Source organism: Osmerus mordax, chromosome 7 (assembly GCF_038355195.1).
Source record: "Osmerus mordax isolate fOsmMor3 chromosome 7, fOsmMor3.pri, whole genome shotgun sequence".
NCBI lineage: Eukaryota > Metazoa > Chordata > Actinopteri > Osmeriformes > Osmeridae > Osmerus > Osmerus mordax.
Window position 1 is genome coordinate 11,646,294 of NC_090056.1, and position 27,366 is coordinate 11,673,659.

The window sequence follows — 27,366 nt, forward strand, 5'->3', positions numbered from 1 at the left end:
ATATCGATAGTTATAAACTGATTGATAAACACACCCAAGTTTTAGACAGTTTATTAGAAAGATGTAGACAATAAAAAAGAATTTCCACTGTAATTCAACATCAAATTGAAGTTATTCAGCCTGGGATAATCTGTCAGGTTGAAATACAGAACAAGAACTCATCTCACATTTCCTTGACAGTGCAAATATAATTTGGTCATTATACATGTTAACCTTATCTTCCCTGACACCATTAGGCTAAGTATCTGAATTAACTACTGTACCTTTGAATAGAAGGCAATATTTTTGAGAACAAACAAGGTATGTTTGTATATGGATATTTGGACCTGAAAATATTCAAGCCCTCCTTTCATTTCATAGGTTATTAAAAGGGGTAATATTTTCTTTGAGTTCAATGCAATGTGAATGCTTGCTTGAACACATTTCAAACTGTGACAAAACCTAGATCAGGATAGTCAGAAAATTGGGTTGTGAGGAAATACAGAGCGAGATGTCTAATCTGCAGAAATTCCAGATTTGATATTATAAACATTGATACGGGCACATTTTGAATTTAACAGATTTACAGGAAAAATGGGAAACATCTGAATTACAAAACTGTTAACCGTTTCTGAGATTACTATCCACACACACAGGCTCAAAAGAGAACCCACTGCAAGATGCAACTGATTCTTGGCTAGTGTCTTCAAAAATAATATTGATCAAACTTTTACCTTGAATTACACTGAAACCAACTTTAAAACACAGACAATTTGGACGTAGGTGTAAACCCATTTTTTTTTTATAGATATATATCAAGACTTTTTTGAGTTTCTTCACATGTATTGCTAGGTTGAGGATGACTGTACAGTTGTTCCAAAACAAATGTGCTTACTTGTAATTTATAGTAAAACAGAATACGCCAAAAGTGCAGCACTGCAAATGGAAGCGGAGATAGCTGCTTTGTACAACACTATGCATATTAATGTTCAGTGGACTGATTGGAGAGCGCTCTGAACATGAGGCTATGGATTTAAATATGGCTACCAACTCATCTTTACAGTTTTTTTTCACTGCTTCAACCAAGATAGTTTGTTGATGAATCCTCCTGCATTCGTTTTTCCGAAAAAGAGTATTTCATTCCAAATCTGGCATTTCTGAAAATGAAGATAAAAATAAATAAATCATTAATTAAAATAATCATTCAATTCAGCATGTTACAATTACTCATATGGTAAATGACAGTAAACAAAAACGTCTTGATCGTTTACTACTTTTTAACTTGTAATTTAGGGAAAAAAGTTGAGTGACTAACTAGTAGCTGTGGTTGCAAGGGCATGACCCCAGTAATAGGATTAACTTACAAAAGGATAGCTCTCAGTTGGTGGACCCTTATTTAATAAACGTTCGAGGCCCAGTTTCCCCAGACATGGATTTAGCCTAGTCCTAGACTAAAAACATTTTCAATGGGAATCTTCATTGAAATGTTCTCTTACTTTAGGACTAGACTTAATCCATGTCAGGGAAACTGGCCTGAATGTTTACATGCACAACATTTGGTCATTCGGAATAAGTTAATTCTGAATGGACATTCCCAACCAAGTGTCTGCACATTCTTAAAGTTTGTGGCTATCACTTTACATGTAATCATATTACCTCAATAAAGTATTCAGCAGGAACAGAAAAGGTTACTTACTTTCATCATCACTATCTGCAGACTCATCCTAAACATGAAATCAAGAAAAGCATTTAGTGAAACATTGTCATTTGTGAATGATAACTCATGAAAAAAGGTATAAAACATTTTTTCAAAACTTTCTTACATCAGCTCCATCTAAATCAGGTAGGTCATCCTCCCCTCCCATGGTATTCATCATCTGAAACAGATCGTCAAAATGTCGTTATAAGAGCAACAGTTTGCAATTTTTAGCAGTTTTAAGCCCCTTTTTCATGTAACAACCGAATGTAAGGTCTTAGAATAAACCATGGGCCTTTTGTGTTCTGAAAAGAGCGCTAAAGCTCTGGACACTCAAATGTGTTTTTATGGCCATCAGCTGACATTTCCCACAGGTGCAAAGTCAGAGAGAATTGTGTGTCAGCTTTATTTGTTCTGAACCTGTATGACCAACGAAGACTGATTATGCAAATTTATCAAACACATTAACAAGAACAGTTTCAATATTGTTTATTTTGTAAAACAAAAGATAAGCTAATAATTGTTGTAACAATATCCTGCCTACCTCTGAGAAACGGTCAAAGTTGCCAAGCTCCTCATCTGAATCATCCTCCCAGTCTTTCCAGTTGTTAAAGTCCACACTCAGCCAGGTTACCTGTGGAGACAATTAAGTTAGAGAGGCAGCACAAGTTGTTTTTGGTAGGATTTCAACTACAAGAAAACAGAAATGACCTTAGCTTTATCCTTTGTTAGCCTTGGCCACGCCTTTCCTGGATCTGCTTTTCGTAAACAGCACAACACAGATCGATCTGTCCGTTTATGTTTGGACTCCTGTGTGTGAGAGAATCACATGAGAAAGGAACTTCTGATCACAGCACCCAATGCATTTGGCAGAGCATGAAAGAGAATGCCGGCATATACGTGGAAAAACTTACATTTTGATCAATAGCTTCAAAAAGGTCTACTTCATTGTCATGTTTGACGTTGTCAGTTCCCCCAAAACAACTGTAGAGGAACAAAGATATTTTAAAAAGGGAGGAAGTTGTATATTTGTCTTCGCATATCAGTTCATGGCTGCAGCTTTAAAATGTGGACAGCCTGGCAAACTCACTCACCTGAAACCAAACTTTGCCTTGTCGAAATTGACCTTAACATCCCTGCTGTCTGCGACACAGAACTCAATGAAAACATAATCCCGCCTGTCGTACCACTTGGCTGTTGCTGGATGCCTGTGAATAGAGAAGAATTGTTATATATCTATAGATATGTATCTATATAGATTATGTGCGTACGTAGATTTTCAAGAATTGAAATGAATATGGCTGTCATTTTAACAGATGTTTGTAACAAAGTTACATAAAGTTGTACTGTGCTCAATTAGTCAATTATTTTAGTTTTATAAAAGGTCTCATGACAAAAACTATGGCAACATCTCAGTAGGTGACAGGGGAACCACCTGTAATAGACAGGTGGGTCACACAGATGCTACAGTAGTCTGTGGCACAATGGTCATCAAAAGGAAGGTGTATCCAGTTGCCACATGGTATCAATTTTCTACCAGCTTGTCACAATGGCTTATGGTGCGTGTCCACTACAGCGACACAAATCGCTTGCCTTCCCACAGTGCACCACGCTCAGGGGCGTGTCAGACAGATGAATGCCGAGTTGGAGTTCTCTAAAGTCACTGTTGTCGTTCGTATAACATCATGGCAAAGTATGCAGATTTGGGTTTGCATACTCGCAATATTGATCAAAATAAAACTTACACACATTAACCCTTGTGTTATCTTCGGGTCATTCTGACCCATCAGTCATTGTGACTCACCGTCGTATTGCGACAAATTTACCTCATACAAAAACAAAGTGAAGCATTTTCTTTTAACCGTTGGGACTATTTTCTCTCGGCTACTGAAATGCGATACACGATTGTTGGCTATAACTATTTTGTGCTGAAAGGCAGCTTAGTATTTATAATGTTGCAGGTGACCGTATTATAAAAGCAATAAGGTATTCGAGGCATTGCTGTATCGTCAATTAAGTACATTCAAGGGTGTTGTTAGGCCCGACGCGCACAGTACCGCCTCAAATACCTTATTGCTTAAATACGAGTTCCCCTAGCCTGCCTGTGGTCCCCCAGTGGTTAGAAATGTTGATGGGTGTAAACCAAGCTCTGGGCATTCTTCTCCGCCTTTGAGAAAATGAAAGCTTAAACACTTCGATTTGAAAATGTTCCTCTTATGTCGTCATAAGACGAAACGTTACCTCCCCTTTCTCTGCTTTGCCCGCCCAGAGAATTCGGCCCACCAATGACAAAATTAGCTGCGACCGTGCTAGCGCGATATTGGTTTTTCCTTGAGACCTCATAGCATGCAAACGACCGAAGCATGGCAGTTAGCCCCGCCTCTCTCCTCCTCATAGCATTTAAAGCTACAGACACAGAAATAGCACGTCGTAAGGAAAGCTCATTGTGGGACTGCTGGTAGTGGCTGTAATTCTACACCAAGGCTGAATTTCGGGAAAGAGACTTCAGATACAGTATTATGGGACCACTAAGGCATATATAAGAGCATCAAAAAACAGCGTGCCATGGGACCTTTAACATATCTGTACGAATACAGAGACGTATCAAACAGGCCTGGGTATGATCAGTTTGTCCATCTTGAAACTGTGAAAACTAAAAATGTTTACCATGACAAACGGTTGTTACAATAAACACAACAAGCCGATTAGTCATCGCTCCTCATTTACATTAAATTGCGAAAATCTCAACTCGAATCGCGTCGATACCCACAATGTACCACGCAAGCGATTCGAGTTGAGATTTTCGCAACTTTATGTCTGGCTCCATTGAAAATGAATGGAAAGCATCGCGTCGCTGTAGTGGACATGCACAGTTAATGAAATATGTTTGGAAGCTCATGATAAGCAGCAGCAAAGAGTAATTTATTTGATGGCAGACCACACCGCAAGGCTGTTCATTCTGATGAGCGTTGTCAAGACTGTCAAAATCTTTCCACAAGATGTTGTTTTTAACAGTCAAAAACCACAATCTCATACATGGTGAGACAGTAGACAACACACTCACCCTAATATTATAAAAGTACAAGTCTCGTTTGAAACTGACCTACACTGCCCCATCATTCAATGATGTAGTTGCTCGCAAACGTTGATGCCCATCTAAAGCTTTTATTTAGACATCTAACTAGATATATAAATACTATGTGTAACTACCGTTAACGATTCACCAGTACTATAACTGCTCAAAATATTAAGTTCATCAATTGGTCATACTGGAAAATTTAAATGAACGAGACATGCGGTGTACTTAGCTAGCAAGTTAGCAAGCGGTATGTATGCCATCTTCCGAGCTAACTAGCATGCAGTGGCTCTTAGCATCATGAAATATCAACATTTGGTTTTTAAGTTAACAAAACGGTGTTTCCGTGAATTTCTACTTAACTACAAGTCCATTAAAATATATTCAAAACTAAATTCATCATTACATTTCTCCTAGCTACTTAATCAATGTGTAAATTACATCCGTAAGCAAGCTAAATCGGCCAGTCCTCCCGCCACTGCGCACTGGTAATACCCAAGTTAGCATTCGGAGGGTTGGTAGGTTAGCTTGCCAACTCGCAAGTGAGACAGTAGGCTATGGCTACTTGCACGTCAAAGCAGGTCCGACTTTTCTGGAAGGGGCCGTTTCATGAAAGGACCAACACGTGCAGATTTAGGGGATGCCGAATTTTGTTATGCTAACATGCCTATTCATGTGGGAAACGTACATATATTTTGATCCAACTGTATTAGACCTGCTTAAAATGACACATTTCGATGCATGCAGTACTATTACAGAATGTTTGTATCGGGCAATACTAGTCTCGGCCTCCTTATGCTGTTTCCACTAGCAGCATGCTATTATTAGCTAGTTGGCTAGCTAGCTGTTCTCTGCGGACACGCGCTCGCCATTCTTTTCAAACTTACATGACTTGATATGTGGATGCGATATCTCCTTCTCCTTGATAATAGATATGTTGAGAATAACTGGCCCTCTCGTTTCAATTGGCTGAAGTAAAATAGAAGTAAATAAAGAGTATAGCCGCACACTGCACTGCTACCCTTTCAATGCCTGTTTTACACTCGTTTAGTACTGGGTCGCGTAGTGACTCGTATGAATGACGCTGACGCAACTATCGCGCGCACAGACGTTTCTAGATTCACCACAGCTGCGATTGATGTGATGACTGGAAGAAAGGCTCTGCCCTTTCCTTGGCTTAGCGCCTGTAACTGACAACTCTGCAGCCTCAGAAATATTTGATTTGTGGTCTAACTTGAATTGTTTCTCAACCTATTGGAAACTGATCACATTTTTTTCTTTGAAATATTAGTCTTCCCAGTCCTCAAAAGAGCAGTCACCCTTAGGATCATAATCACCTTTATTCGCCAAGTAAGTTTACATGAACAAGGAATTTACTGAAATAAATCTTACAGAATATGAAATGCTAGGCAACAAATTCTATGCAAAATAAAATATATCTGTATCAAACCTACTTTTGTTTACAGTTAAGTAAATAGAACTTAAATTATATTGTTTTGATATATGTTACCAGAACCTATTGACACCTTAATTTGTCTGTGAATGTTATTTAGATCTGTTGTAACAAAGACTGATCTTCGGTCCCACAGAATGAAAATTGTGGCACTGCCTAAATAGCTCTTCTGTTTCCCCAACTTATTTTACTTCAATTCCAAAGGAATGTGTTGAGTTGTTAACACCAAATGAACATGCAATCAATTTCATGCACCCAAAAATTCAAAGAGACACTGAATTCAATTCATCAAGCCACAACTTTATTTCCATCTTGGGTATAAATTGTACAAACAAGTGTAGATTAAATCAGCAACCTTTCATAAACCCCTTCTCCTCCCATGTGCTCTCACATCGTCAATTCCTGTGAAAACAAAAACAAACGTAAATTTTTGTACAAGCTAAAGCTTTTTGACTTTAAAAAAGGTTTCTCTTCTCAGGACAGAAAGGTTGGCTTCATTGTACTCAGAAGAACGAAAGTCACTGTATCAATCATCATAGAAGAGAGCATAATTCAATATAGTCTGAACTGAGCTGATCATTTGAATTTAGACTGACTCACAGATGATGTGTGTGTAACACAGACTATATTGAAATATATATATATACACATTTTTATATAAAAACATAACCTTACCATAATAGCATTGACAATGTCGTTGTTGTTGTTTTTCAGGGCGCGTACTGCCTTTGCCCGCGACACATTGGCTTGTGACATCACAAGTTCAATGTCCTTCACCTCAACCCCAGTCTCGTCAACCTATTCAGAAGAGCACAGTTCAAATACAGAACGTGGATTTATGAGATTTGATTGATTCCAATTTGTTTAGGAAAGTGGAATATATGACGAGAACAGTATATACCATCAAGAGTTAACAAGATATGAAGACACAGTTAAGAGATTTCACCCCCCCGTCCCCGTCTCTAACCTCCTCCTCTTCGCTCTCCTCCTGTACAGTTGGCGTCTGTGTGTTTTCTTGGATGTTTGACACTGCTTCTCCTTGTACCTTGAACTTCTCTGCAGCGGCTAGCTGGGCTTGCTGAGACAGATCTTCAATCTAAGGCACAAAGAACAGGATAATGAGTGATACCAAATAATTAATTTGACATAAAAAGCAACTGGACACAGACTGTCAAAAAAACAGCAAGAAATAGAAAGTCTTATCTTCAAATGTAATGCCAAAGAAGAAAAAAAATCAGCTCTTTGTTATTGACCAGAGTGACACATTAAACATAATTCAGACCGCTGGATGTTCACTGTTGGCATCTTACCTTAGCCTCACCAAAGACAATATAGGTGTCTGATGCAGGACTCTTGTACACGTCTGGTTTGGTGATGACGAACAGGATGTTCTTTGACTTGCGAATGGTAACCCTGGTGACTCCCGTTACCTGCCTTAGACCCAATTTAGACATGGCCTGAAAGGGGGGATGGGAAAAAATAATAATTATGCAAGTCATGTTAATGGACTAAAAGCAAGAAAAGGACCCTCCAAAATCTGTTTGATTTTAAAGAGAACTTTATATGGGCTTGAAATGTTTTTTGGATTACATGGTAGCACTGGTGCTCCTAAATTTAAAAGTTAGGAGCACCAGCAAAAATGTAGGAGCACCAAACACACATTTCTATATCGCCTTTGCAGCACTTCAAATTTTGAGCACGAGTTTTGTACAGAAATTAAAACAGGTTGCACCATAGGGCTGAACGATTAATTGCATTTGCGATTAATATCGCGATGGGACAGAATGCGATTTTGTAATCGCAAAGGCTGCGATTTTACTTTGCATTTAGACATTTTTACATTTAGTCATTTAGCAGACGCTCTTATCCAGAGCGACTTAAAGTAAGTACAGGGACATTCTCCCCGAGGCAAGTAGGGTGAAGTGCCTTGCCCAAGGACACAACATCATTTGGCACGGCCGGGAAACTAATGCTTACGTTTCTAGTTTAGCTTTGATTTACCAAATTATTTTCGATGAGGTAGGCTACATGTTGTGCGGTATGTTGTCCTTAGTTTTTCTGAACTTCGTGTGTTACGTTGCTGACTGGAGATCAGTAGGCTAGTATATATCTATATTAATAATACATCATAATAATCGCAATTGCAAATTAATCACGATTATCTTATTTTCCTAAATCGTTCAGCCCTATTGCACCATAACGATTATTTGCACTTGCACAAATGCTCCCAAATGTATTTTGAGGTCACACATAACATTTTGGGAGCATATGCGACAAAATGGTTCAAGCCCTGTTAATTACTGCTACGCTTATGATCAGCATAGCATTGTGCCTCCAAATTACAGCAGATGCAAGTAAGGAAATGCATTTTAAGATGGGTAAGTAACTGAAAGGAATATCACTTGTTACCTTTCGTGCCTTCTTTTCACTACGACTCTGTTTGGCTTTGCTTACTGGTTCTTCATCGATCTCTGCAGCAGCAGCAAGCTGTAGAAAAGAAAATCATTAAAACTTACACAATATAAAATAACCCATAGCATGCAGTCAAAGGTCAGGACCTGATCATTTTTATTGCTAAATACTTGTCAGGCATTTAGGGTGACAAATCACCTTAGACATTTTCTCTTCTCAGGACAGAAAGATTGGCTTCAGTAGACTCAGAAGAACGAAAGTCACTGTGTTATTCATCATTGAAGAGTCAAGAGTCTTAACATTACCAGGTGATTCTCACATATCCAGGACGTAAAAGCAGTATCAGCGAGTATTTGATCTCAGCCAGTATTTTTGCTTTACTTGAGCTGTCCCCTTCAGTTCTTACAATATCACAAATGTGTTTACCTGAGCCTGCTGCGTCTGTGTCTGTGCAGAGTCCTGTTCCTCCAGATCTGGTACTGATTCATCACTGTCCGATTCAGTGCCAGAACCTGTAGGCCCCCCCACAAAAACAGTAATGAGCCAAAGCACATGTTGACAACTTCACATATCCTGAGGTAACCTATGAGACAAATTGTTATTTTAAGTTGACCAAGTATGTAAGAGGGCTGGATGAGGACAGAAATTTTGAATGTGCATAGTAATCGTTTTACTTGTCATCTGAGGCACTGAAACACGACGGTTATGTGGATGGGGTTAACAGAAGAACCTGCTATCCGTATAAAAATGAATGCATTAGCAGGCAAATGTAAGAAAATGAATGAAAATATTTTTTATCAACCCTTTAAAAACAGATAAAGAACCTCCCAATTAAAAATGTGTATTCATGTTTTAGGAAACCGATCTATTAACGTTTGCCATTTTCCACATTAAGCTCAAAATGCATTAAAACCTTAAAAAGGAAAAATATATTAAATAGACAAAAGCAGCCTTTCTGTTCCTTGAACCTTTTTGGCAGTGGTAAATATAACAAAGACCTTGTGGTTCCATCCCAAATAGTATGAAATGGTCCTCAAATGTGGGAGCACTAATTTAACCAATAAATAGTTCAAAAACTAAGTCATCTTTGAAACAGGCCAGTTCTTAAGGTTAACAGTTGAAGCCGAGCTAATGGAGACAAATATATTCTACTTGTTTGTTTTCTAGAAAGCAAAAATGTTGGGAAACCACACGGGACACAGAAAGAAGAAATACCCTTGTCATTCTTGATCCCTGGCTCCACCTTCATTGGAGTTTTAGCAGGGACTGTGACAGGTTTTGGGGCTGAAACGGGGGATGGTGGGGGTACAACAACCACTTCAATGGGTTTAGGGACCGCTGGAGTAGGCACTGCAACTGGTTCAGGGGCTGGTGCAGGAGCAGCAACTGGCTTATCAGCAGCAGGCTTAACAGGGGTAGGTTTAGGAACCGCTGGAGTAGGCACTGCAGCTGGTTCAGGGGCTGGTGCAGGAGCAGCAACTGGCTTATCAGCAGGCTTAACAGGGGTAGGTTTAGGAACCGCTGGAGTAGGCACTGCAGCTGGTGCAGGAGCAGCAACTGGCTGCTCTGCAGCAGGCTTAACAGGGGTAGGTTTGGGAACCGCTGGAGTAAGCACTGCAGCTGGTTCAGGAGAGGCAACTGGCACATCAGCAGTAGGCTTAACAGGGGTAGGTTTCGGAACCTCTGGGGCAAGTACCTTAACTGACTTGTCAGCAGCACCCTCAGCAGGGGGAGGAGGGGTAGGTACAGCTGCCTGTTCAAAAGCTGGTACAACAGCAGGCTCAATAACAGGCTCAACTGAGGCAGGTTTAGGGGGAGCTGGTTGTGCAGCTGGCTGGTTAATCACCTCAACTGCTGACGGTTTAGAAGGAGCTGTTACAAGCTTAGGGAACTCTACTACAGCAGGGGGTAGGAACACTGGCATTTTGACAGGCTCTGCAGGTGGAATAAGAGGAGGGAGGTCATCATCCAAGGCAGGTAAGGGTGCAGCCTGGGGGGCAGGCCTAATTGGAGCTGGGACAGGGGCCAAACATGCCTTCACCTCAACCTTCTCTGTAACCTCAATTGATTTTGGCTCTGGGCTGACTGCAGACACCTCAGGAGCAAGTTTAGGGGAACCTCTTGCAACTGCTTCGGCAAATGAGACAGGTGCAGCAGCAGCAGGCTTAGAAGTCACTTTGAAAGCCACAGGGGCTGCAACAGGCTTGGGCGGGATGGGTGTAGGGGCTGCAGGCTCAGCAGGGACAGAAACGAGGGCAGGTTCAAGCTCAACTGGGGTCATTTTGGCCTCAATAGGTTCAGTTTTGGGCTCAACAGGCTTGGCCTCTGCTGTTGGGATAGATTTACACTCAACAGGGTCAGCTACAACTGATTCTGGAACAGAAGCCTCAGCTGGGACTGGCAGATCACGAGAGGGTTTGAATGGCTCTCCTTTAACCTTTCCTTGTTTGCCAGCCTTTACAACCTTGGGGGCAGCACGATTGCTTGGGCTAGATGAAAAACCTCCGGGTGAGGAGGCTAAGGGAGATCGTGGAGTGGAGGATGAAGTGGACTTGGGGGAGGTGGGAGATGATGAGGAGGCAGACATCGAGGATCGTTTTCTTCTGCCAGGGACAGCCTTTGGGGCAGAAGAACCTGGTCCACCCTTTGCCTCTTTGCCTTTGGCCTTAGCTGGGCCAGCAGCAGCCTGAGCGGAGGCAGCCACACTTTCAGGGGCAGGAGGTATGGCTGAACGAAACAAATGTTTTTATGAGTGCGGAATTTAGTGAAAGGTGGATCATGCGTGTTAACATCTGAAGCACTTTTGCCTCATCAGGATTAAGAAAAAGTGAAAACCACACCACACTCAAGTGTCCAAGCAAATCCATTAGAACCGTCAGTCAACTCGAAAAAACGTAATTCAAGCACAGTTCCACACACTCAATAATTTTGTGTTTCTCCAAAGTTAACAACCTATGGTCAAATCTGAGGACTCACTCGGTGCAAAGGGGGTAAACGTCAAAATGCATGGCAATCTGCATTGACATAGCGTGGCACCACTGATGTTTGAGACAGTTCATAGACCAGTGACCCTCTAAAAAGTAACCCTCAAACCTTAAATATTGCTTGTATACCGAGAGCACATACAAACCATTTCAAGCACAAAACCAAATAATCAACCTAACTTCAAGTAAACTTAGTATATAATGACAAGATGTGTAATTAAATCTATAAGTAGTAAACACATTGCAAGAGAGGTGTGCAGTTGAGAAATGTTGGATCAATCCCTTTCCTACAACTTCAGAAAACAAATTCTCAACATGCACGTTAGAGTATTGCCTACTCATTATACAAAATTGGATCATTGAATTGTTTCACAGAGATCTAAATACATTGATAAGGAAGACAGTGAGAAATGCAACAGTCATAGGACAATGATTACAAACTGGCAAAAAAGACGAGTTGATGGACGTGAGATATTCTTTAAACATTGAGTACATAACGGACTGGCCTGCTTCAAGAAATAACAAGACTAATACCGTATTCAAAAAGAGACCGCAAGTTTTAAACAAACCAAATTAAAAAAATATAGATTATGCTTAAAATAAGCATTTACCATTGATTCACCATACGAGTGTTGTTACCAGTTTAAGTACCAGTTGAAACGGAAGAAAAGGCCTTATTGTTGCAAGCATATGGAACCAAAGATCTGAAAGAGGAAGCTGGGTTGGAAATGGAAAAGCAGCTTAACTTTCCACACAAATGAACCCACCTGACAGGTGCCGGGTGGTGAGGGATGGGCCTGCACGATTAGACATCACCTTTGTCTGGATGGCTTCAGAGAGCAAAGTAATTGGCTCTTTCTCAAGACTTTCCTTTTGCGTGGTCCCCCCAGTCATATCAGCAGGCAGTGATTCCGGTTCAGTTGCAACAGTGTCTGATATAACCACTTCAAAGCTTGGTTTGGCATCATCAGCTTCATTTGTAGACAGGCTAACCATCTTCAAGTCTTCAGTGAGAATTTCAACAGCAGGCTCAGAAGTGACCTCTGGGGCAACTCGTGCCATGCCATCCACAGTGTCAGCAATTTCTTCCACAATTGGCACTGGTTCTTGGACAGGAGCATCTTCGGCCACCACCACAGGGTCATGAATAGCAGGTTCTCCTGCAGCTAGTTCAGGTTCCTCTTGTACAACAGGCTCTCTGGCTGCATCTTGTTGGTCTTGAACAGCTGAATCCTCACTGAGGGCTGAGGGTTCTTGAACAGCTGCTTCTTCTTGGGCAGGTGTGGCAGCTTCAACTGGGTCAGTGGTCACTTGTGGTATAGAAGCTTCATCTGAAGGTAATGACACCTCAGCCTGCATAGTACCTTCAACCAGAGCTACACCGTTAAGCTGGCCTACGGGAACCTCTGAAGAAGCTACTTCTAGCACTGGTTGTATCTCAATCTCCATGGAGCCTTCTGCAGGCACTGGATGCTCCAAAGTGGCTGCCTTGGTCACTTCAGAAACAGCCATCTCAGGGGGAACAGAGGGACTCAACACCCCTGGAGCAGATAGGATGGAAAGGAGGAGCAAGAGGAGGAGCAGCAGGGAGTGATGTAGTCATTGCGATGGTGTGTGTGTTGAGGGAAGGGGGAAGTTACTGTACAGAGGCAGGGCTACTGAATTGAACCCTTTAAGATATGGACATGGCACTATAAGCCTTCATAGAAGCTCAGGTCTAAAATTCTTAGTTAAAAACAAAAACATTTAGGTACATTAGGGTTGTGATTACCACATTTCAACTGAACCAATGTATGAGTGATGTTGTTTAGGGATGCAGACATCAGCTTTACAGTCACCATTTGAAAGAAAACCAAGAATAGGTGAGTGTTGTGTGCGCACACACGAAACTTGTGCCCATTTCCCAGATATCATGCAGTGTTTATGTCTATAAGATTGACAGTGGGAATATACAACTTTCAGACCCTAAGTGAGTAAAACCCTCTTGAAGGAAGGGTAGCATTCAATACTACAGACTACATTTTAATTTAACATGAGCCAAAGTCTCTACCAAAGAAATAATCAAGTGTTAAAAATACTGATGGCTACACTTTAACATGGTCAATGAAAACAATGTGCATGAAATAAACAAAACCAAAATACATGTTTTACCATGATAATGATCAGTGCCACGCCTTTTTGACAAGATTGCTCATTAATTTAAATGTTTTCGTGCAGGGTTTGTTTCACTGCAATGTTCAGTCCTAGTGTGCAAGACTACAAATACCCGTGCATTACCCATGTGTGTTATACAACACAGTTGTCTGTGCAGTTACATTCAACAGGCTGTTGTGAGTTTGTTTGTGTAAACTGGGGTCCTGGTTAACCCTTTTTCTGAACAGTGGAAAGAATTCTTTACTTTCGAAGGACACATTTAGTCCCTCATCCTATCCACCCACAATATAATAGGATTTGAGCAAAGTCAACTCCTTTTAAAATAAACCCAACACATTTCTCATACATACTCAAAAAACAGGAACCTGGGCAACACTGTCAGGTGACCCAAAGGAAATAAAAAAGGTTTGTCACCATTGGTATTCAATGATTTTCTAAGGTTATTCTAATAATGGAATGCAAAGCTATTCTAGATTGACAGCCACCATATGTAAGGCTGGACATAGACCTTGAATTTATCAATACATCCAGAGTAGTATTTTGAGTTCCAGGACCCCATTTACTTGGGTTGTTTAGTATCTTAACATGCAAGTGGGAAATAACTTTTTATACATACCAGTTTCTACTTGAGGCTGCTGCATCTCCTGCTCGGTGACTGGAACTGTCTCTGTGGCTTCGCCGGGCATTTTTGTCTTAAAGGAGATAAAGGAATAACAGTTACTTGAAAGTTGACCATCAATGTTAACTTGAACTTTTAATACGAGTCACGAACCAAGATCCCTTATGACACAAACCATATTAAATGAAATTGGTTCATAATCTTTTTTTATCCAGTCCAAATGGCAATATCCTTTTGCTGAAATTTCAGCATTCATTGAAAATGTCGACGTTAAAAGGGTATCAAGTATAGAGTACATGGCCCCGCCCCATTCTACTTGTTTAAACACATTTCTATAGCGATTGTATGGCAAAGTACTAGATACCATCTTGCTATCGGCTAACTCACCTTATTGTGCACATGCCTGCCTCAATTCACGTGCCCGACTAACCAAGAAGGCAGATTGCGGACTAACGTTGTCGTTAGTCTGTCTCAGTAGCCATTTTAGATAACAGGATTGGTTGCAGGACAGTGGATTATACAAGTTTTAGAAAGTATAATAATTCAGTTCAAACCCATCGAGGCAAGCGATTTAACTTGACTAAACAGCGAAAGCAGGCAGGCTTGCAACATATTGTACTGTAAATGCTTACAGGCTGCCCAGTCAAAGCTTGAAGCTACTGAACCAGGCAGGCTAGCAACTATTTTCAAACACAGGTAACGTGGATCTCTCATCAACGTACAAAACTCCCATTTATCAACCAACATTTGAGTTCTGTCAACACCCCACAAAAGTAGCATGCTCTTATGTCCTGAAGCCTGACGGTGCGCTGTCAATCTAGCCAGGATAGCTGACAAAGACAATTCCTTTCTTTTTACTCCAACTCTAGCTAGCCAGATAATTAGAACTACACTGACACTGATCAGCATAAACTAATAACAAATGAAGTGTGCCCAGCCAGAACATTTCTCATGCACCCCAGGAGGCTGATAACTCAAGTTGGTTCTTGACCATTAATATCCATATTAACTCTAACCAAGTCGGCCCGAGTTTGCTAGCGCCATGTCCCCCCCATTTTGAACTAGCGATGAGGAACATTTAGAGTAGGTATTTTATTGTAGAGCAAACAAAAAACAGTAATATTTACATAAATGTGAATGCATTTTTCTAACGAACCATTAAATCTATGTTGTTGGAAGTTATATCATAGACAATTTGTAGGATGAAGTTAGATTACAAGCAGAGACACTCACCGAGTCAGGACACTATTTCCAAGATGGCTGTAAGAGGGATTTCTGACCTCTGTCTCGCGGTGATATCAGACTGGCTTTACTTCTGGTTCCGGGTTGTGTTTGAGCTTGTTAGAATTTAGGGGTTGCATCGTTTTCCACTAACAAAAATCAAGCACGAATGTGAATAATAAATGTTTCACTGTGAATAAGAGTAGCCAGTATAGTTAAACTGTACGAAAATTACAAAGACATATAAAGGTATGAAAGTATTTTATTTAAGAAATGACAACCAAAATATGCACAGTAAAAAAAAAAAATGCAGAATGTGCATGAGTAGCTGTAGGGGAAGTTATACCTTTAATATAAATGCAATGAGCATAATCAAATTGTGGACATTTAATTAGATCACACATACAACATCTGTAGACTTAAAAGTCCTTTTGCATATCTGTGAGAAAAAAGGAAAAAGAATGGTCATTAACTTGTTCACATCTTAATGTGATCTTTACAACAGGATTTTTAAAATGTATTTTACGTACCACTCTTTTTCAGAAGCTCGCCTTTCCGAGAGCGTGCCATGCTTTCCACAAACTGATCAAACAGTTTCACATACTTTGCCAAGCTTGTACGTTTGTAGTCTATAGGAAATGAAAAATATATAATATTGCATTTTGTTGCCTAAAACAAATCATGGAAAATATGACTAAATATACATTGTTTAGTAACAATGCAACAATACACGTTGAAAAGCTTGAAAGGACAGATTAGGCTACATATATTATATAATCAAAGGTGGGGTTCTTGCTTGGTTACCTCTCAACTTCCGTCGCTCTCCTGCCTCTTTCTCATTCTCTTTCTCCTTGGCATCTTCTTCATCTTCCTCTGCTGTCCTGGGCCGATCAAGCTCCTCACAGATTAGACTGGAACAGCGAGGGTAATAACACCACTGATGAGTATGGCTCACATAGTATCAACCAGACTTTGGCAGAAGGGAAGCAGGACAAAGAAGTGACAAACTGACTGAAAACGTACCTGATAGTGGGCACATCAAAGGGATCAAACTCATTCAGTTCTCTCAGGTCAATAGGAACAGAGATTCGCCCTAATGGGGTGCAGAACATGTATGCAAAGAGTTACATGTTTGATAGAAAGGAATATAAAATGTTTTTTTTTGTGTGTGTGTAACCATGCTTAGCTAGGAGAGTTGTCTCAACCTGTTTTGGGGTGGACACTGAAGGGGCTCTTTAGTAAGTGGTTGACTCCTTTACTGACATTAACATCAAGTCGTGGGTAGCAATACTGTAGCATAATCTCCATTTCAAAGTAGTGGCCTTTCTTAGTAGTTCCCTGGGTGAATAAAATATAAGTGGTCAGCCAACATGCCGAATATTGTGAGCTTTAACATGGCTTCGTTTTTACTGACACATCACTTACACGTTTTTGTTCGACTAGAATCTTGAGCCTGTCCCAGCGCTTCTCAGGATTTTTCTCACTCTGAAAGTACTGCAGCAACTCCTTCCTGATATGTTAAGTATGTGGTTAAGGACATGGACATTTTATTGTATCAAGGCCTTATAATAAAGCTGAGGGTGTGTGTCCTGGCAAGACTATTCAGAAGAAAAAGGATATCTTCAGGGACGAGTGTGAGCACTTTGTCAATAGTCTCCTTGATGCCCATTATGTCCTGGTCCTTTAGAGCATACTGAGGGAAGTACTGCGTCACCACTGTCAGGGCCTCTCTGGTAGGTACAGAGAATATTTTTGCGACAAATACAAAACTAAGCTCAAGCTCCATGGTTTATTAAGGTGCAAGAAAACTTTGCATGTCTTACTTGATGAAAGGATGAATTGGGTCTGTCAGCACCACTTTCCTTGCTGTCTCTTCCCCACCCTTTAAAAAGCAAATTATTTTTCATAAGAATATATTTCCCACCAGCATTTTATTATCAGAAATCACTCTTTCAATATTTCTTATTGGGTGCGAAGGCTTTTTACTCAGTGTGTTAATTTGATGAGTGAGGAACAAGAGACATGTTGTATTAATATGTCACATTACCTTCACAAGGCTGAGGTACTCTGCAACAGCAGAGCGTGCTGCCACAGAGAGCTTTCTGGCTGCCTCGTCACACACCCAACAATGCACCCCTCTTCTGCCAGAGTAAACCCACAGGCAGTGCTGGAAACCAAAGTCGTCTGGAATAGAATAGTATTGCCATTTTCCATTAGTCAACCTGCAACAGGACCTATTCCCTATATACAAACTTTAGTTTTCCTAATTCACCTCGAAGGGCCCTGTCCAGGATACGGATGGCAATAGTCATCAGAGTCCAGCATTTTGGGCAGATGTCTGCAGCACTGAAAACAGCAGAACAAAACATTGGGCAACACCTCTGCATCCGGATAAGCTTAACAAAGGGTTTCTTTAGGATTTTTTTGTGTGGCTGTAGTTTAGATACCTGCAGCAGCTTCTGACATCATCGTAGTCTGTCATATCAATATCAAACACCAACTCCTTCTCCAGAGCCTGGAAGGTTCCAGACTTCACTGTGTTGTGCTGATTGGGCTGTAAGTGACAAAGAAATAACCTGCAATTATGGAAAATAAAGCAAGACAGCCAAAACAATCACTGATAACCCCCAGGCCTCTACTCCATTCTCTTCTCTTTAGAAACATGTACTTTTTCAACATTCACACATGATCAACAGTAGCATAATCACCATAATCAATGATAAAGAAAAAAAACAGTGTCTAACAATAACAAAGTCTCACTCTGTGACTGTAGACAGCCCCGATGTCAATCTTGAAGGGGTTGATCTTCTGCATCTCTTTCTCCAACTCGTGCTGACTACTAAAAGACTGGTATCGAACGTAAATGTCATCCTTCAGGGTGAAGCTAAACTCTCGGTTCTGGAAGTAGTTCTTTGTCACTGTGAGAAGCAGGGCACAAATAACAACATTAGACTTTACTGATGACAGCTAAGTGATTTGAGTTCCAAAATAGTAGCAAGAAGGTTAAATAGCTAATGATTTCAAAGTTAAATCTTTTGATACGGCATCTTTAATCTAAACAAAAACAACTGAAAGCCATTTTCGATTATTATTGTGACGGTGATAGTTAAATACTAGCTAACATCAATTGTTGCCTTAGCTTGCTATCCAACCAGCTCACCTCCTCCATAGTTCAACCACCGGTAGTATTGATAATATGGGAAAAGTCGCCTGTAATACAAAGGCAATAGATCTGGCAGCGATGCTGGGTCGTAATCTGAGGACAGCATTGCTAGAAATGTAAAACATATGAAAACCTATTAAAGTTGTTCTGGCTGGTTTGACACAAAACTACCACACCGCGGAGTGAACGCGCCAAAATCTGGAAATAGACCTTTCGTTTTGTAAAGTACAACAATCCCGGTAGGCGGATTCGTTAGCTTTGACTGACTGAGCTAGTTCAAAACGCTTAACTCCGTCCATCTGGCGTATAAAGTGTTATAAAACGATGTCGATATTAACCGGAAAACCAAAAAGTTGTTGTGAACATGTATTCATGGGATATGTAGTTTTGTTATTCATCACTGCACCATCGCTACATTTCCCCATGTCATTATATGTAGACAGTGATCACTCTTCATATAGGCCTACTGTATCTTACCCCATCGCAAGAAGATAACATTTATAAAAAAGTGTTATATGTAGCCTGTCCATGTGCAGGTTTTATTGTTTATTGCTGCCAGTTTGCACCTTCACTTTGAAACCACTGGAGGGCGATATAACTGTAATTTGTTGTTGTGGAGCACTCAATGAATATCAATGAGATGCCTCTCTGTACACACCACCTCCTTCACGACCACTGCACTGCAGTTTCTCCAGAGGAATCAGCGAAGATGTGCCCCTGTTAGCAGACTGACTGATGTGTTTAAAGATAAATACAGGATGTGTGGCCTCCTTTGCTTCTGTAGTGTGCCTATAGTCTCAGGCTCACCTGACTGAAGTGATGCTGCTGTTAATTGAGAGCAGAGAAATTGAGTGGCCACTCACAAATACTTGTTCCACTTTCCACTGTGCAGTGGTGAGAGCTCTCTCCATAATGGTGAGGGTGCTTCTGTTAAGAATAATGTACTGGTAGTATTTTTATTTATTTTTCTGTTAGAACACCAGTAATTCACTTTAAGACCCTTATGAGTCTCATTGCAACACATTTCTGGTGGTGAAGAGGAAGGGGCAGAAGGGAAGGTTGGCTACCCTAATATGTCATGTTGAGGTCAATAGTAGGTAAGAATCAATGTTTGGTAAACTTACAGTAGGGTGGAATTTAATGACATCTGCTACATCCTTGAGGCTACACTCAAGGCTACACTGTCCCATCTGTTAACACTCTCTGTTTTGACTGTTGTCCTCTTACTTTCCTCGTAATTATAAGGTGCCAAAATAAAAAGTCGAGTTTCATTTACACTATGAAAACTAAGCTAATGGGACCTTCCTTCAGACTGATGACACAGAACTACATAGCCAAATACTGGTGTGTGTGACTCCATTGTTTGGAAAACTTCCTGCCTCAGTCTTGGCACTGGTGTAGGAGGAAAGCTTCCTTCCTCCTTTGAAATGCGAAAATTTCATTTTTTTATGACCGAGTAACCCAATTCAACAGCAACAACAACCCACCACTGAAAAGCAGCATTTCTCTGGGCAAATTTAATATTATGTACTTAAAACGTAAGCCTTCCGGCCATGGGTATCAGAGTAATTGATTCAACTATATGGAACACCCACATATAAAGTCAATAGTCTGATTATGTATTGCATTGATTTATTAAGCGCTAAACAATTACCTTTGCAAGTTCAGTGGCTTTCTATGACCTACATTTGAAACCTTTGTCTTCTGTGTAGATTTGAAAATCTACCAGTGGATAAAAACACCAACTAAGTATACTTGTTTCTTGAACAAATCACAACAGTCTATCAAACTGGTTCAGGAAAGTTTCAACCTAGCTATAGAGGAACATCAAATTGTGGGCACTTGAAATACATGTTGTCCATCTTAATGCTAAGAAACTACATAATTGGTTTAAGAATTTCAACATGTTTTAATTGCACCTTCAACAATCTGATATGTTCCAAGGCAATTCATAGCATAAATATTCCCCATGACATTTTTGATACTTTAATCATTGCCTAATTTACATAATGTAACTCTCTCACCCGCATGTATCTTGAATTATGCAAATTCCATTGCTGTAAGGCATACAGAATGAGATTTATTTTTCTGGTTGTTAGTTGTGCCTACACTACTGCACGACTGATGGAATAGAATGTTCTTGTGTTGCAGTGGATGTTTTTAGGAGCTGGTGCACAGTGTTTTTGATAATGACATGAATACATTTGGAATTTATCTTGTTATCGCCAATTACAAAATATTATGGCCCCATAATGTAATTACTAAATATACAACATTTATGCATATGTGTGGGACAAACATAGGCCTAGACACTTACTATATGCACACTTGCTCATGTACCCACACCCACACATGCAGAGATAGAGGTTAAATGACAGTACATCAGTAGATAAGTAGGCTAACGCAGTAGGTGATAATGTCACTGCTGTGTTTGAAGCCCTGCTAGTCTGTTGCGCAATACTAGATTGAGGTCACAAAGCTGTAGGTGGCCACAAAATGTGCTGACCTGTATGACTCGTTAAAGCATTTACACTAGGTGCCGTCATGTATTTTGAAAGGTCAGTGCATGTACGGAAGTTGGGAAGTGTTGTACCTCAGCAGAAAATAACTGTTACCCGTACAGTAAGCTTTAAAAAAGGATTGTCAGGGCAAGGTGAAATTTATAATGATGAAAATATGTCCTAATGTACTATACGTAAGCATAAAGGTCCACCAAACTAACCAAAAGAACACAGACAATAACACACATGATGGCAGGACAGACCCTTTGCATGTTAGGGGAGGGGGTACACATTATATCAGGCAAAAAAACGGCCTGATATAATGTGTATCCCCTCTGTAACGCATATGGTAGACAGGTGAACAAAGTGGTTAATTGAAAAGCCATATTAAACTAAATTGAATTCAAACAGAATTCACGTTAGAGGGCAGGGAGGGACGGGTTAACAAAGACGCAGCAGTTAAACTCCCCTTCTCTGAGTGCACGCGGCCAGGGGATACAAATCCTGGCGGGGATAAGTGCCTTGGCACGACACCGGAACAACCTAAATCTATTACTGAATGTTATCACATACAGTAGCCTAATCGTTGTTAACTGAAGCTGCTACTACTTTCGAGAAAAGGTACACCTGAGTTCAGGCCTCTAAAGTGCTGTGCAGAAAGAAGGTGTAAACCTTGGGCAATCAAGGCAGACGCTCATTGGTTGAGAGTGCAATATAAAGATTCTGGTCTCCAGCCCTCTCAAGCTTCTGGTTGGCAGATGCATATGAGAACAGCATCATTCTGAGCGCACGGACCGAGGACTTACAGTTGCAGGTTTCCTTTGCTTGTCAATTTGTCTAGTTTTATTCCGTAGGCTATTTTGAATTTCACAATGAAGGAGAGGAGACTTACCCAGCCTTTTGTGGCGAGATGTAAACTTGTGTTAGTTGGAGACGTTCAATGCGGAAAAACGGCAATGTTGCAAGTCTTGGCCAAGGACTGCTATCCAGAGGTAGGCTGTGACCCATACACCTGACACAATACAAAATTAAATATATCGCAAGCTACGTTACTAGCTGTTTCCTTTTGACCAGGAAAATAACACATTTTTGTTAAAATGCACCGATTTAAACTCGAAGCTGGATATTAATGTTAAATTTAAAATAATCTGAAAACCTGTAGCCTTCTTGGTAATGCACTCCTTTTTCTCTTCAGACCTATGTTCCAACAGTGTTTGAAAATTACACAGCCTGTCTTGAGCTTGAGGACCAGCGCGTGGAGCTTAGTCTTTGGGACACCTCAGGTGAGATGGCAGACTAAAGGTTTGCCGTAGGAAGAGACAGCTCTTAATGGAGTGCCCCCCGAAGCCCATCGAATTTCTACCTCCCTATGTTTCCGTGTTGTGTCGTTTGTTCTAACATTCAAGTTCTGAAGTTAGTACGCCAACGGCATGTTCTGCACGGTATCTGCCCACAGTGGAACCTTAGTTGGTAAACAAATGAGCCCAGGCCATTGTGTGTGTTTATTTCCTATCACACATTTCTAAGCCCTGTTATTGTAGGAGTTTATAAATGTTGGATTGTTGGATTGCAATCTCTTAATCCCTAATTGTTTTCAAGCATACATCTTTGCTATGTTGTCTAGCTCTGTAGGCTTAGATGTAGGAGTGCCCAATTATCTCAGATAAAAGTAACAACTGTGTCTGCATCTCCTTTTCATTTATTGTACCCCCTCCTTATATTGCATTCCTGTTTGGAATACATAATATTGTACACACACAAGCACATACACCAGCTGTCATGTTACATGAATCATGTGAACTGTTGATGGGTCTATTATGAATTCAGAGAAATCTAGCTGCTAGTAGTTGCTAGTTGTTGGTAACACTGACACAATTTTACATTAAATAACGTAATCAATGGGATCAACATCAGAGGGGACTGTTAGAGTTTTACTTGGCTAGAACTCTGTAATTGGATTCAGTTCAATTTTGCCAGTTGGTCTGCTGGGGGGGTGGGGTGGGGATGGGGGCTCAGACAGAGAGCTGGAGAGAGTGTGTTTAGTGTGTGATGTGCATGGGGTAGATAAGCCTCTGATCGAGCAAAATATATTCATTACCTCCCCTATGGCCCTGTGATGTGGTTTGGCTAAAAAGCCTTATGTAACTGGAAGCACTGCAGGGTAGGTTTGTCTACAAAACACACTGGCCATTCTAGAGATGGACTTACATAAGGATCTCATGAAACATAATTTTTTTGCAGGGCTTGATTTTTACAGCTCATGTTTACAAGTATTAAGGAATAAAACACAACTAACTGATTACAATACACGTTTCTTTGAACTTTGTAAGTTATCAATGACCTCAATTGTCAGGAGGTTACCAGTCTATACTGGCATGTAAACCATTCCCATTTCATCATCATCATCATCATTCCCTTTTCATCATCCTACAAGCATTCCTCCAGCTGTCCCTATCTTTAAAGCTTTTTATCTGGCTCTTTGACATCTTGGAAGACGTCTTAGAATTCTATCCTTCATGGCCGTAATCTTTCCCATGCTCCCTGGAGTTGATGGTTATATCACATATGAGTTTTTTTTTTATAAGACTTTTTAATGTCTTACTTCACTGAATGTTGGTCAGTAAGGAGATTGAGAGGATCCCTTAGGGCAAGGTGTTGTTGCGCTGCAGTGTTGTGTAACACATAGATATCTCTCTCTTTATTTCTCTCTCTCTCTCTGTACTGATAATCTTATCTCATCATCTGACAGGAATGAACCTTATATATAGAATGTATTTTGTGTATCCTTTCCATCTTTCATAAACAGACAGTTTATCTGACACTGGATCTTAGAAGCTCAACATGACCCGTCTCCTCACTGCTATTTATCTCTTTTAGGATGGAAAATGCCTTTAGCAGATTTTGATACTCAGGCAAGTAGGGTCAGCCTCTTGCCTTGATTTGTGAAGGTGATTGTATGTCAACAGATGTGAGTGGGAGGTATTAGGTAGGTGTTGCTGCATCCTTTCCTTTCTACAGATCTATCTCTCTATTTCCAGCATTGCATCACTCTGGGGCAGCCTGTGTCCATGTGGACAATACTTAGGAAAAAAAGCACATTTCTACAGTGTTGTTGAAAAAATAAAAACAAGAATAAAAACAAGAACCATTGTAGATGCAGATTAGGCTGGGAACATCATGTTTTGGGCTTTGTGAGTTTGTCTTATCTACGTGTCCTAGCTAGATCCTCTTTCTGCTGTCTCAGAGGATGAGGAAATTAGTGTTATCAATAGACCGGGTTGAACAATAACTGCTAGTTGAACAAGAAAATATGCTTGCTTTGTCATTTAACACAATGGTATCCAAATATAGGGTATTTTACACTGACAGCATTTTGTGATAACATCCCAGAGGAAATAGTTCTTGATAGATTATATCCTTGTTTATTTTGTATTTAATGAGTTTCTGGGTGCCTTTTGGACTGGAGAGACAGGAATAGGAAATTAAATTGTGTTGTTTTGGTGAGAGCTGAAGTTGTGTGGAGGGGAGTACAATAGATTACAGACATCCTGCCTGTGCCTCTTTTTAGCGCATGACTCTTCCTGTGAAACAGGTCAAGTCAAGCGAACAGTATATGTGACTGATTGTATTGCAAACACTAACATAACTTTAGCTTTTTCTTAAAAAATATTTGCAGAGTGTAAAATAAAGATGTAGTTTATGTATAATTGATTGATGTGTATCACCAAAGAACCACAAAAAAAAGTATTGTGACTTGTAATACTTCTTTCTTTATCGGATTTCATAAGTGATTTATTTCCAAAGCAAGATATCAGGATACATTGTGATTGGGGTAATTATTGTGTAGTTTTACTCAGTATTTGTATTTGTGTGTGGTTTAATGTGATTTATTGGAAGAACTCTGAGGAGGAAAGTATGTGGTTTACAGTAATGAAACGGTTTACTGTGAGGGTCCTATGGTAAGGAATAGGTAGGATATGCCTTGTGTATGCAGAGAATTGTGGCGCAGGGGGTTATAATAGAATGTTGGAATTAGGCATTTCCTACCAAGGCTGTTGCCGTAGTTACCACAGGGGGTAGTGGGTGGCGGCCTGTGTGGGGGACAGACTACTGCAAAGGCACAAACCACACACACATGCACACAGACACACTCCCACAGAAACACAAAGATAGATAGCGGAAAAAGCCTCCTCCTGTTAAAGTCCAACCGTAGACTACAGCAACCAAGCATCTATCCACCTGCACCCCTGCAGTTATCATGCCCCCGAAATGTCTCTCCATAACACCATCCCTCAACCTGTACTTATCATTGCTGTGCAATATGTCTACAAAAGGTAGAACTTCAGTTAATTTATTATTCTGTTGAGACTGATGCTAGTCTCTGTGTCACCCCTCCAGGCTCTCCATATTATGACAATGTGCGACCCCTCTGCTACAGTGACTCAGACGCGGTTCTTCTATGTTTTGACATCAGCAGACCGGACACAGTGGACAGTGCACTGAAGAAGGTACAGGTGTTTTCATTATGAGTTATGAGCAAAATCGTTTTTTTCTTGGGTTATTGTGCCCAGTGACAGTACTATGACAGTTGTGTGTGCTTTTCATTTCAGTGGAAGACAGAGATCCTTGATTTCTGCCCCAGCACACGCATCCTCCTGATTGGCTGTAAGACAGACCTGCGCACAGACGTATGCACGCTGATGGAGCTGTCCAATCAGAAGCAGACTCCCATCTCCCATGAGCAGGTTATTGTCTGTCTGTTACGACCCCAAATATAGTCTAGGGCTATGTAGAGGAACATAACATAATCCACCAGTTGACACTGTGGAGAACGGGTAGTGGTATACACAAACACACACATAAGATAGCAATGTTCTCGCCTCTCTAAATTACCAACTGTCTGTGGAGTGGATCCCTCACTGAATTGCTACTCCCAATGCTTCTTTTTCTCTGAGCTTTCCGGAGAGTTTTTTTTCTTGTCTCCCTACAGAGTTTTAGGTTAGTGTACTGGCTGTGAACCAGCCTAGTGTCACTATACAATGTCCAAACCTACATGATGAAAATGTAAGCCCATGAGCATTTTACCTGCCTATTCGGCCTCCCCTGGGCTAACTACAGGGACGTCGGACAATGGGGAGAAAAGGCAAACACAATCGCTAACCAACAGAGTACAAGGAACATAATGCAGGGGAGTGCCCATATGAACTGTAGGGATATGCAGGTTTAATGTAGATGGTCCCACCACAAACAGGCCGCATAAAGGGATGTGACATATTTTTCTTTGACTTTGTATGTCCCTGCCCCACTTACTGTGTGCTCTTTGTCAACCTGATTGCAGGGTTCATCCATGGCTAAGCAGTTGGGAGCAGAGGCCTACCTGGAGTGTTCAGCTTTCACCTCAGAGAAGAGCATCAACAGTGTGTTCCGCACAGCAGCCTTGGCCTGCCTCAACAAGCTGCAGCCCTCATCCAAACCTAGTCCCACCCGACGCCTCTCCAAGAGGCTCCTCCACCTGCCCAGCAAGTCTGAGTTGCTCTCCTCCACCTTCAACAAGGATAAGGCCAAAAGCTGCTCCATCATGTGAATAAGATGGCTGCTGGGTAGAGGCATTCCATTGGCTGGTTCAGTTGACTGGAGGGTACGGGATGCTTGGAGATGAGGGGATTTGGGTGAAAAAAAGAGGACAACATTTTCTCCAGACCCCTCTCTCCTCCACATCCTGCCTACCCTCGCTGACGACCCCCATGTGGTCATCTCTTTACTGTAGCTTCACACTGCCACATGATCCTCACCCCACCCACGTTCCAACATACATATTAGTAAACCTGAGTGTGATCGATACTCAGTTTCTCTGCCCTTTCAACTCCAAAGGTGGTTGTAAACACTGCATTTGATTACATTACGTTGATGAGACCTTTTCAGAATGCAGTGGTGTGTGCTTTCTCCTATCCATCTCCATCTTACTCAGTGTTAATATAAAAACGTGATACCTGCTGAAAAGGCTCAGATGGACACCTACAGTCATGTGGTACAGAAGACTGAAAAAGAGGGGCCTGTAGAGTAAGTCCTTAGACTCCATAACCTCAGCAGTACTACATCCAAAAAGTT

General features: G+C 40.9%; 4 protein-coding genes and 2 non-coding genes across 9 annotated transcripts; 1 reads left to right on the forward strand and 5 right to left on the reverse strand.

Annotated features, from left to right (window-relative positions):
- Positions 1–35: 35 nt before the first annotated feature.
- On the reverse strand, positions 36–5,796 carry ptges3b (prostaglandin E synthase 3b (cytosolic)). Its single transcript, XM_067240180.1, has 8 exons — positions 5,639–5,796; positions 2,770–2,883; positions 2,590–2,659; positions 2,387–2,485; positions 2,220–2,309; positions 1,803–1,856; positions 1,676–1,703; positions 36–1,136 (listed from the first exon to the last, which is right to left on the reverse strand). Coding segments are annotated over exons 1-8 (477 nt in total). The 5' UTR covers positions 5,641–5,796; the 3' UTR covers positions 36–1,116.
- A 687-nt stretch (positions 5,797–6,483) lies between these two features.
- Positions 6,484–15,658, reverse strand: naca (nascent polypeptide associated complex subunit alpha). Of its 3 annotated transcripts, none has more exons than XM_067240781.1 (9): positions 15,607–15,658; positions 14,371–14,446; positions 9,832–11,343; positions 9,043–9,128; positions 8,614–8,691; positions 7,515–7,661; positions 7,172–7,300; positions 6,880–7,002; positions 6,484–6,606 (listed from the first exon to the last, which is right to left on the reverse strand). In XM_067240781.1, exons 2-9 carry the CDS (start codon positions 14,438–14,440, stop codon positions 6,592–6,594), a joined length of 2,160 nt encoding a protein of 719 aa, XP_067096882.1. In that variant the 5' UTR covers positions 14,441–14,446; positions 15,607–15,658; the 3' UTR covers positions 6,484–6,591. The 3 variants fall into 3 exon arrangements, with proteins under 3 accessions (XP_067096882.1, XP_067096883.1, XP_067096884.1); XM_067240782.1 differs by lacking the exon at positions 9,832–11,343 and adding an exon at positions 12,368–13,141; XM_067240783.1 differs by lacking the exon at positions 9,832–11,343.
- On the reverse strand, positions 6,674–6,747 carry LOC136946640 (small nucleolar RNA SNORD59). Its single transcript, XR_010876978.1, has one exon. It is a non-coding gene; the product is annotated as a small nucleolar RNA SNORD59 (small nucleolar RNA).
- On the reverse strand, positions 8,828–8,901 carry LOC136946639 (small nucleolar RNA SNORD59). Its single transcript, XR_010876977.1, has one exon. It is a non-coding gene; the product is annotated as a small nucleolar RNA SNORD59 (small nucleolar RNA).
- Positions 15,659–15,839: 181 nt separating the features above from the next.
- prim1 (DNA primase subunit 1) lies at positions 15,840–18,922 on the reverse strand. Its single transcript, XM_067240298.1, has 13 exons — positions 18,755–18,922; positions 18,355–18,512; positions 18,042–18,148; positions 17,867–17,940; positions 17,642–17,778; positions 17,418–17,476; positions 17,210–17,324; positions 17,020–17,106; positions 16,800–16,932; positions 16,618–16,687; positions 16,399–16,505; positions 16,125–16,223; positions 15,840–16,033 (listed from the first exon to the last, which is right to left on the reverse strand). The coding sequence occupies exons 1-13, from the start codon at positions 18,861–18,863 to the stop codon at positions 16,014–16,016; spliced, it is 1,275 nt and encodes a 424-aa protein (XP_067096399.1). The 5' UTR covers positions 18,864–18,922; the 3' UTR covers positions 15,840–16,013.
- A 1,417-nt stretch (positions 18,923–20,339) lies between these two features.
- LOC136946445 (rho-related GTP-binding protein Rho6) lies at positions 20,340–27,045 on the forward strand. Of its 2 annotated transcripts, XM_067240785.1 has the most exons (6): positions 20,340–20,359; positions 22,169–22,250; positions 22,454–22,541; positions 25,657–25,766; positions 25,869–26,003; positions 26,597–27,045. In XM_067240785.1, the coding sequence occupies exons 1-6, from the start codon at positions 20,340–20,342 to the stop codon at positions 26,840–26,842; spliced, it is 681 nt and encodes a 226-aa protein (XP_067096886.1). In that variant the 3' UTR covers positions 26,843–27,045. The 2 variants fall into 2 exon arrangements, with proteins under 2 accessions (XP_067096886.1, XP_067096885.1); XM_067240784.1 differs by lacking the exon at positions 20,340–20,359 and having other exon boundaries at positions 22,131–22,250.
- Positions 27,046–27,366: the final 321 nt, after the last annotated feature.

What these genes read in the sequence shown, in the direction of transcription:
- LOC136946445 (XM_067240784.1), top strand. Translation starts at nt 22,131, where the DNA reads ATGAAGGAGAGGAGACTTACCCAGCCTTTTGTGGCGAGATGTAAACTT. An exon ending in TAGTCTTTGGGACACCTCAG is followed by an intron (nt 22,542 to 25,656) that starts GTGAGATGGCAG and finishes TCACCCCTCCAG; the next exon opens with GCTCTCCATATTATGACAAT. An exon ending in TGGACAGTGCACTGAAGAAG is followed by an intron (nt 25,767 to 25,868) that starts GTACAGGTGTTT and finishes TTTTCATTTCAG; the next exon opens with TGGAAGACAGAGATCCTTGA.
- naca (XM_067240781.1), bottom strand. Translation starts at nt 14,440, where the DNA reads ATGCCCGGCGAAGCCACAGAGACAGTTCCAGTCACCGAGCAGGAGATG. An exon ending in GCAGCCTCAAGTAGAAACTG is followed by an intron (nt 11,344 to 14,370) that starts GTATGTATAAAA and finishes TGTTTCGTTCAG; the next exon opens with CCATACCTCCTGCCCCTGAA. An exon ending in TTGTCTTTGGTGAGGCTAAG is followed by an intron (nt 7,301 to 7,514) that starts GTAAGATGCCAA and finishes TTTGTGCCTTAG; the next exon opens with ATTGAAGATCTGTCTCAGCA.
- ptges3b (XM_067240180.1), bottom strand. An exon ending in CTGATTTAGATGGAGCTGAT is followed by an intron (nt 1,704 to 1,802) that starts GTAAGAAAGTTT and finishes TTTCATGTTTAG; the next exon opens with GATGAGTCTGCAGATAGTGA. An exon ending in TGCAGATAGTGATGATGAAA is followed by an intron (nt 1,137 to 1,675) that starts GTAAGTAACCTT and finishes CTTCATTTTCAG; the next exon opens with AAATGCCAGATTTGGAATGA.
- prim1 (XM_067240298.1), bottom strand. Translation starts at nt 18,863, where the DNA reads ATGCTGTCCTCAGATTACGACCCAGCATCGCTGCCAGATCTATTGCCT. An exon ending in TTCTAGTCGAACAAAAACGT is followed by an intron (nt 16,933 to 17,019) that starts GTAAGTGATGTG and finishes TTATTCACCCAG; the next exon opens with GGAACTACTAAGAAAGGCCA. An exon ending in AGAGCGACGGAAGTTGAGAG is followed by an intron (nt 16,224 to 16,398) that starts GTAACCAAGCAA and finishes CATTTCCTATAG; the next exon opens with ACTACAAACGTACAAGCTTG.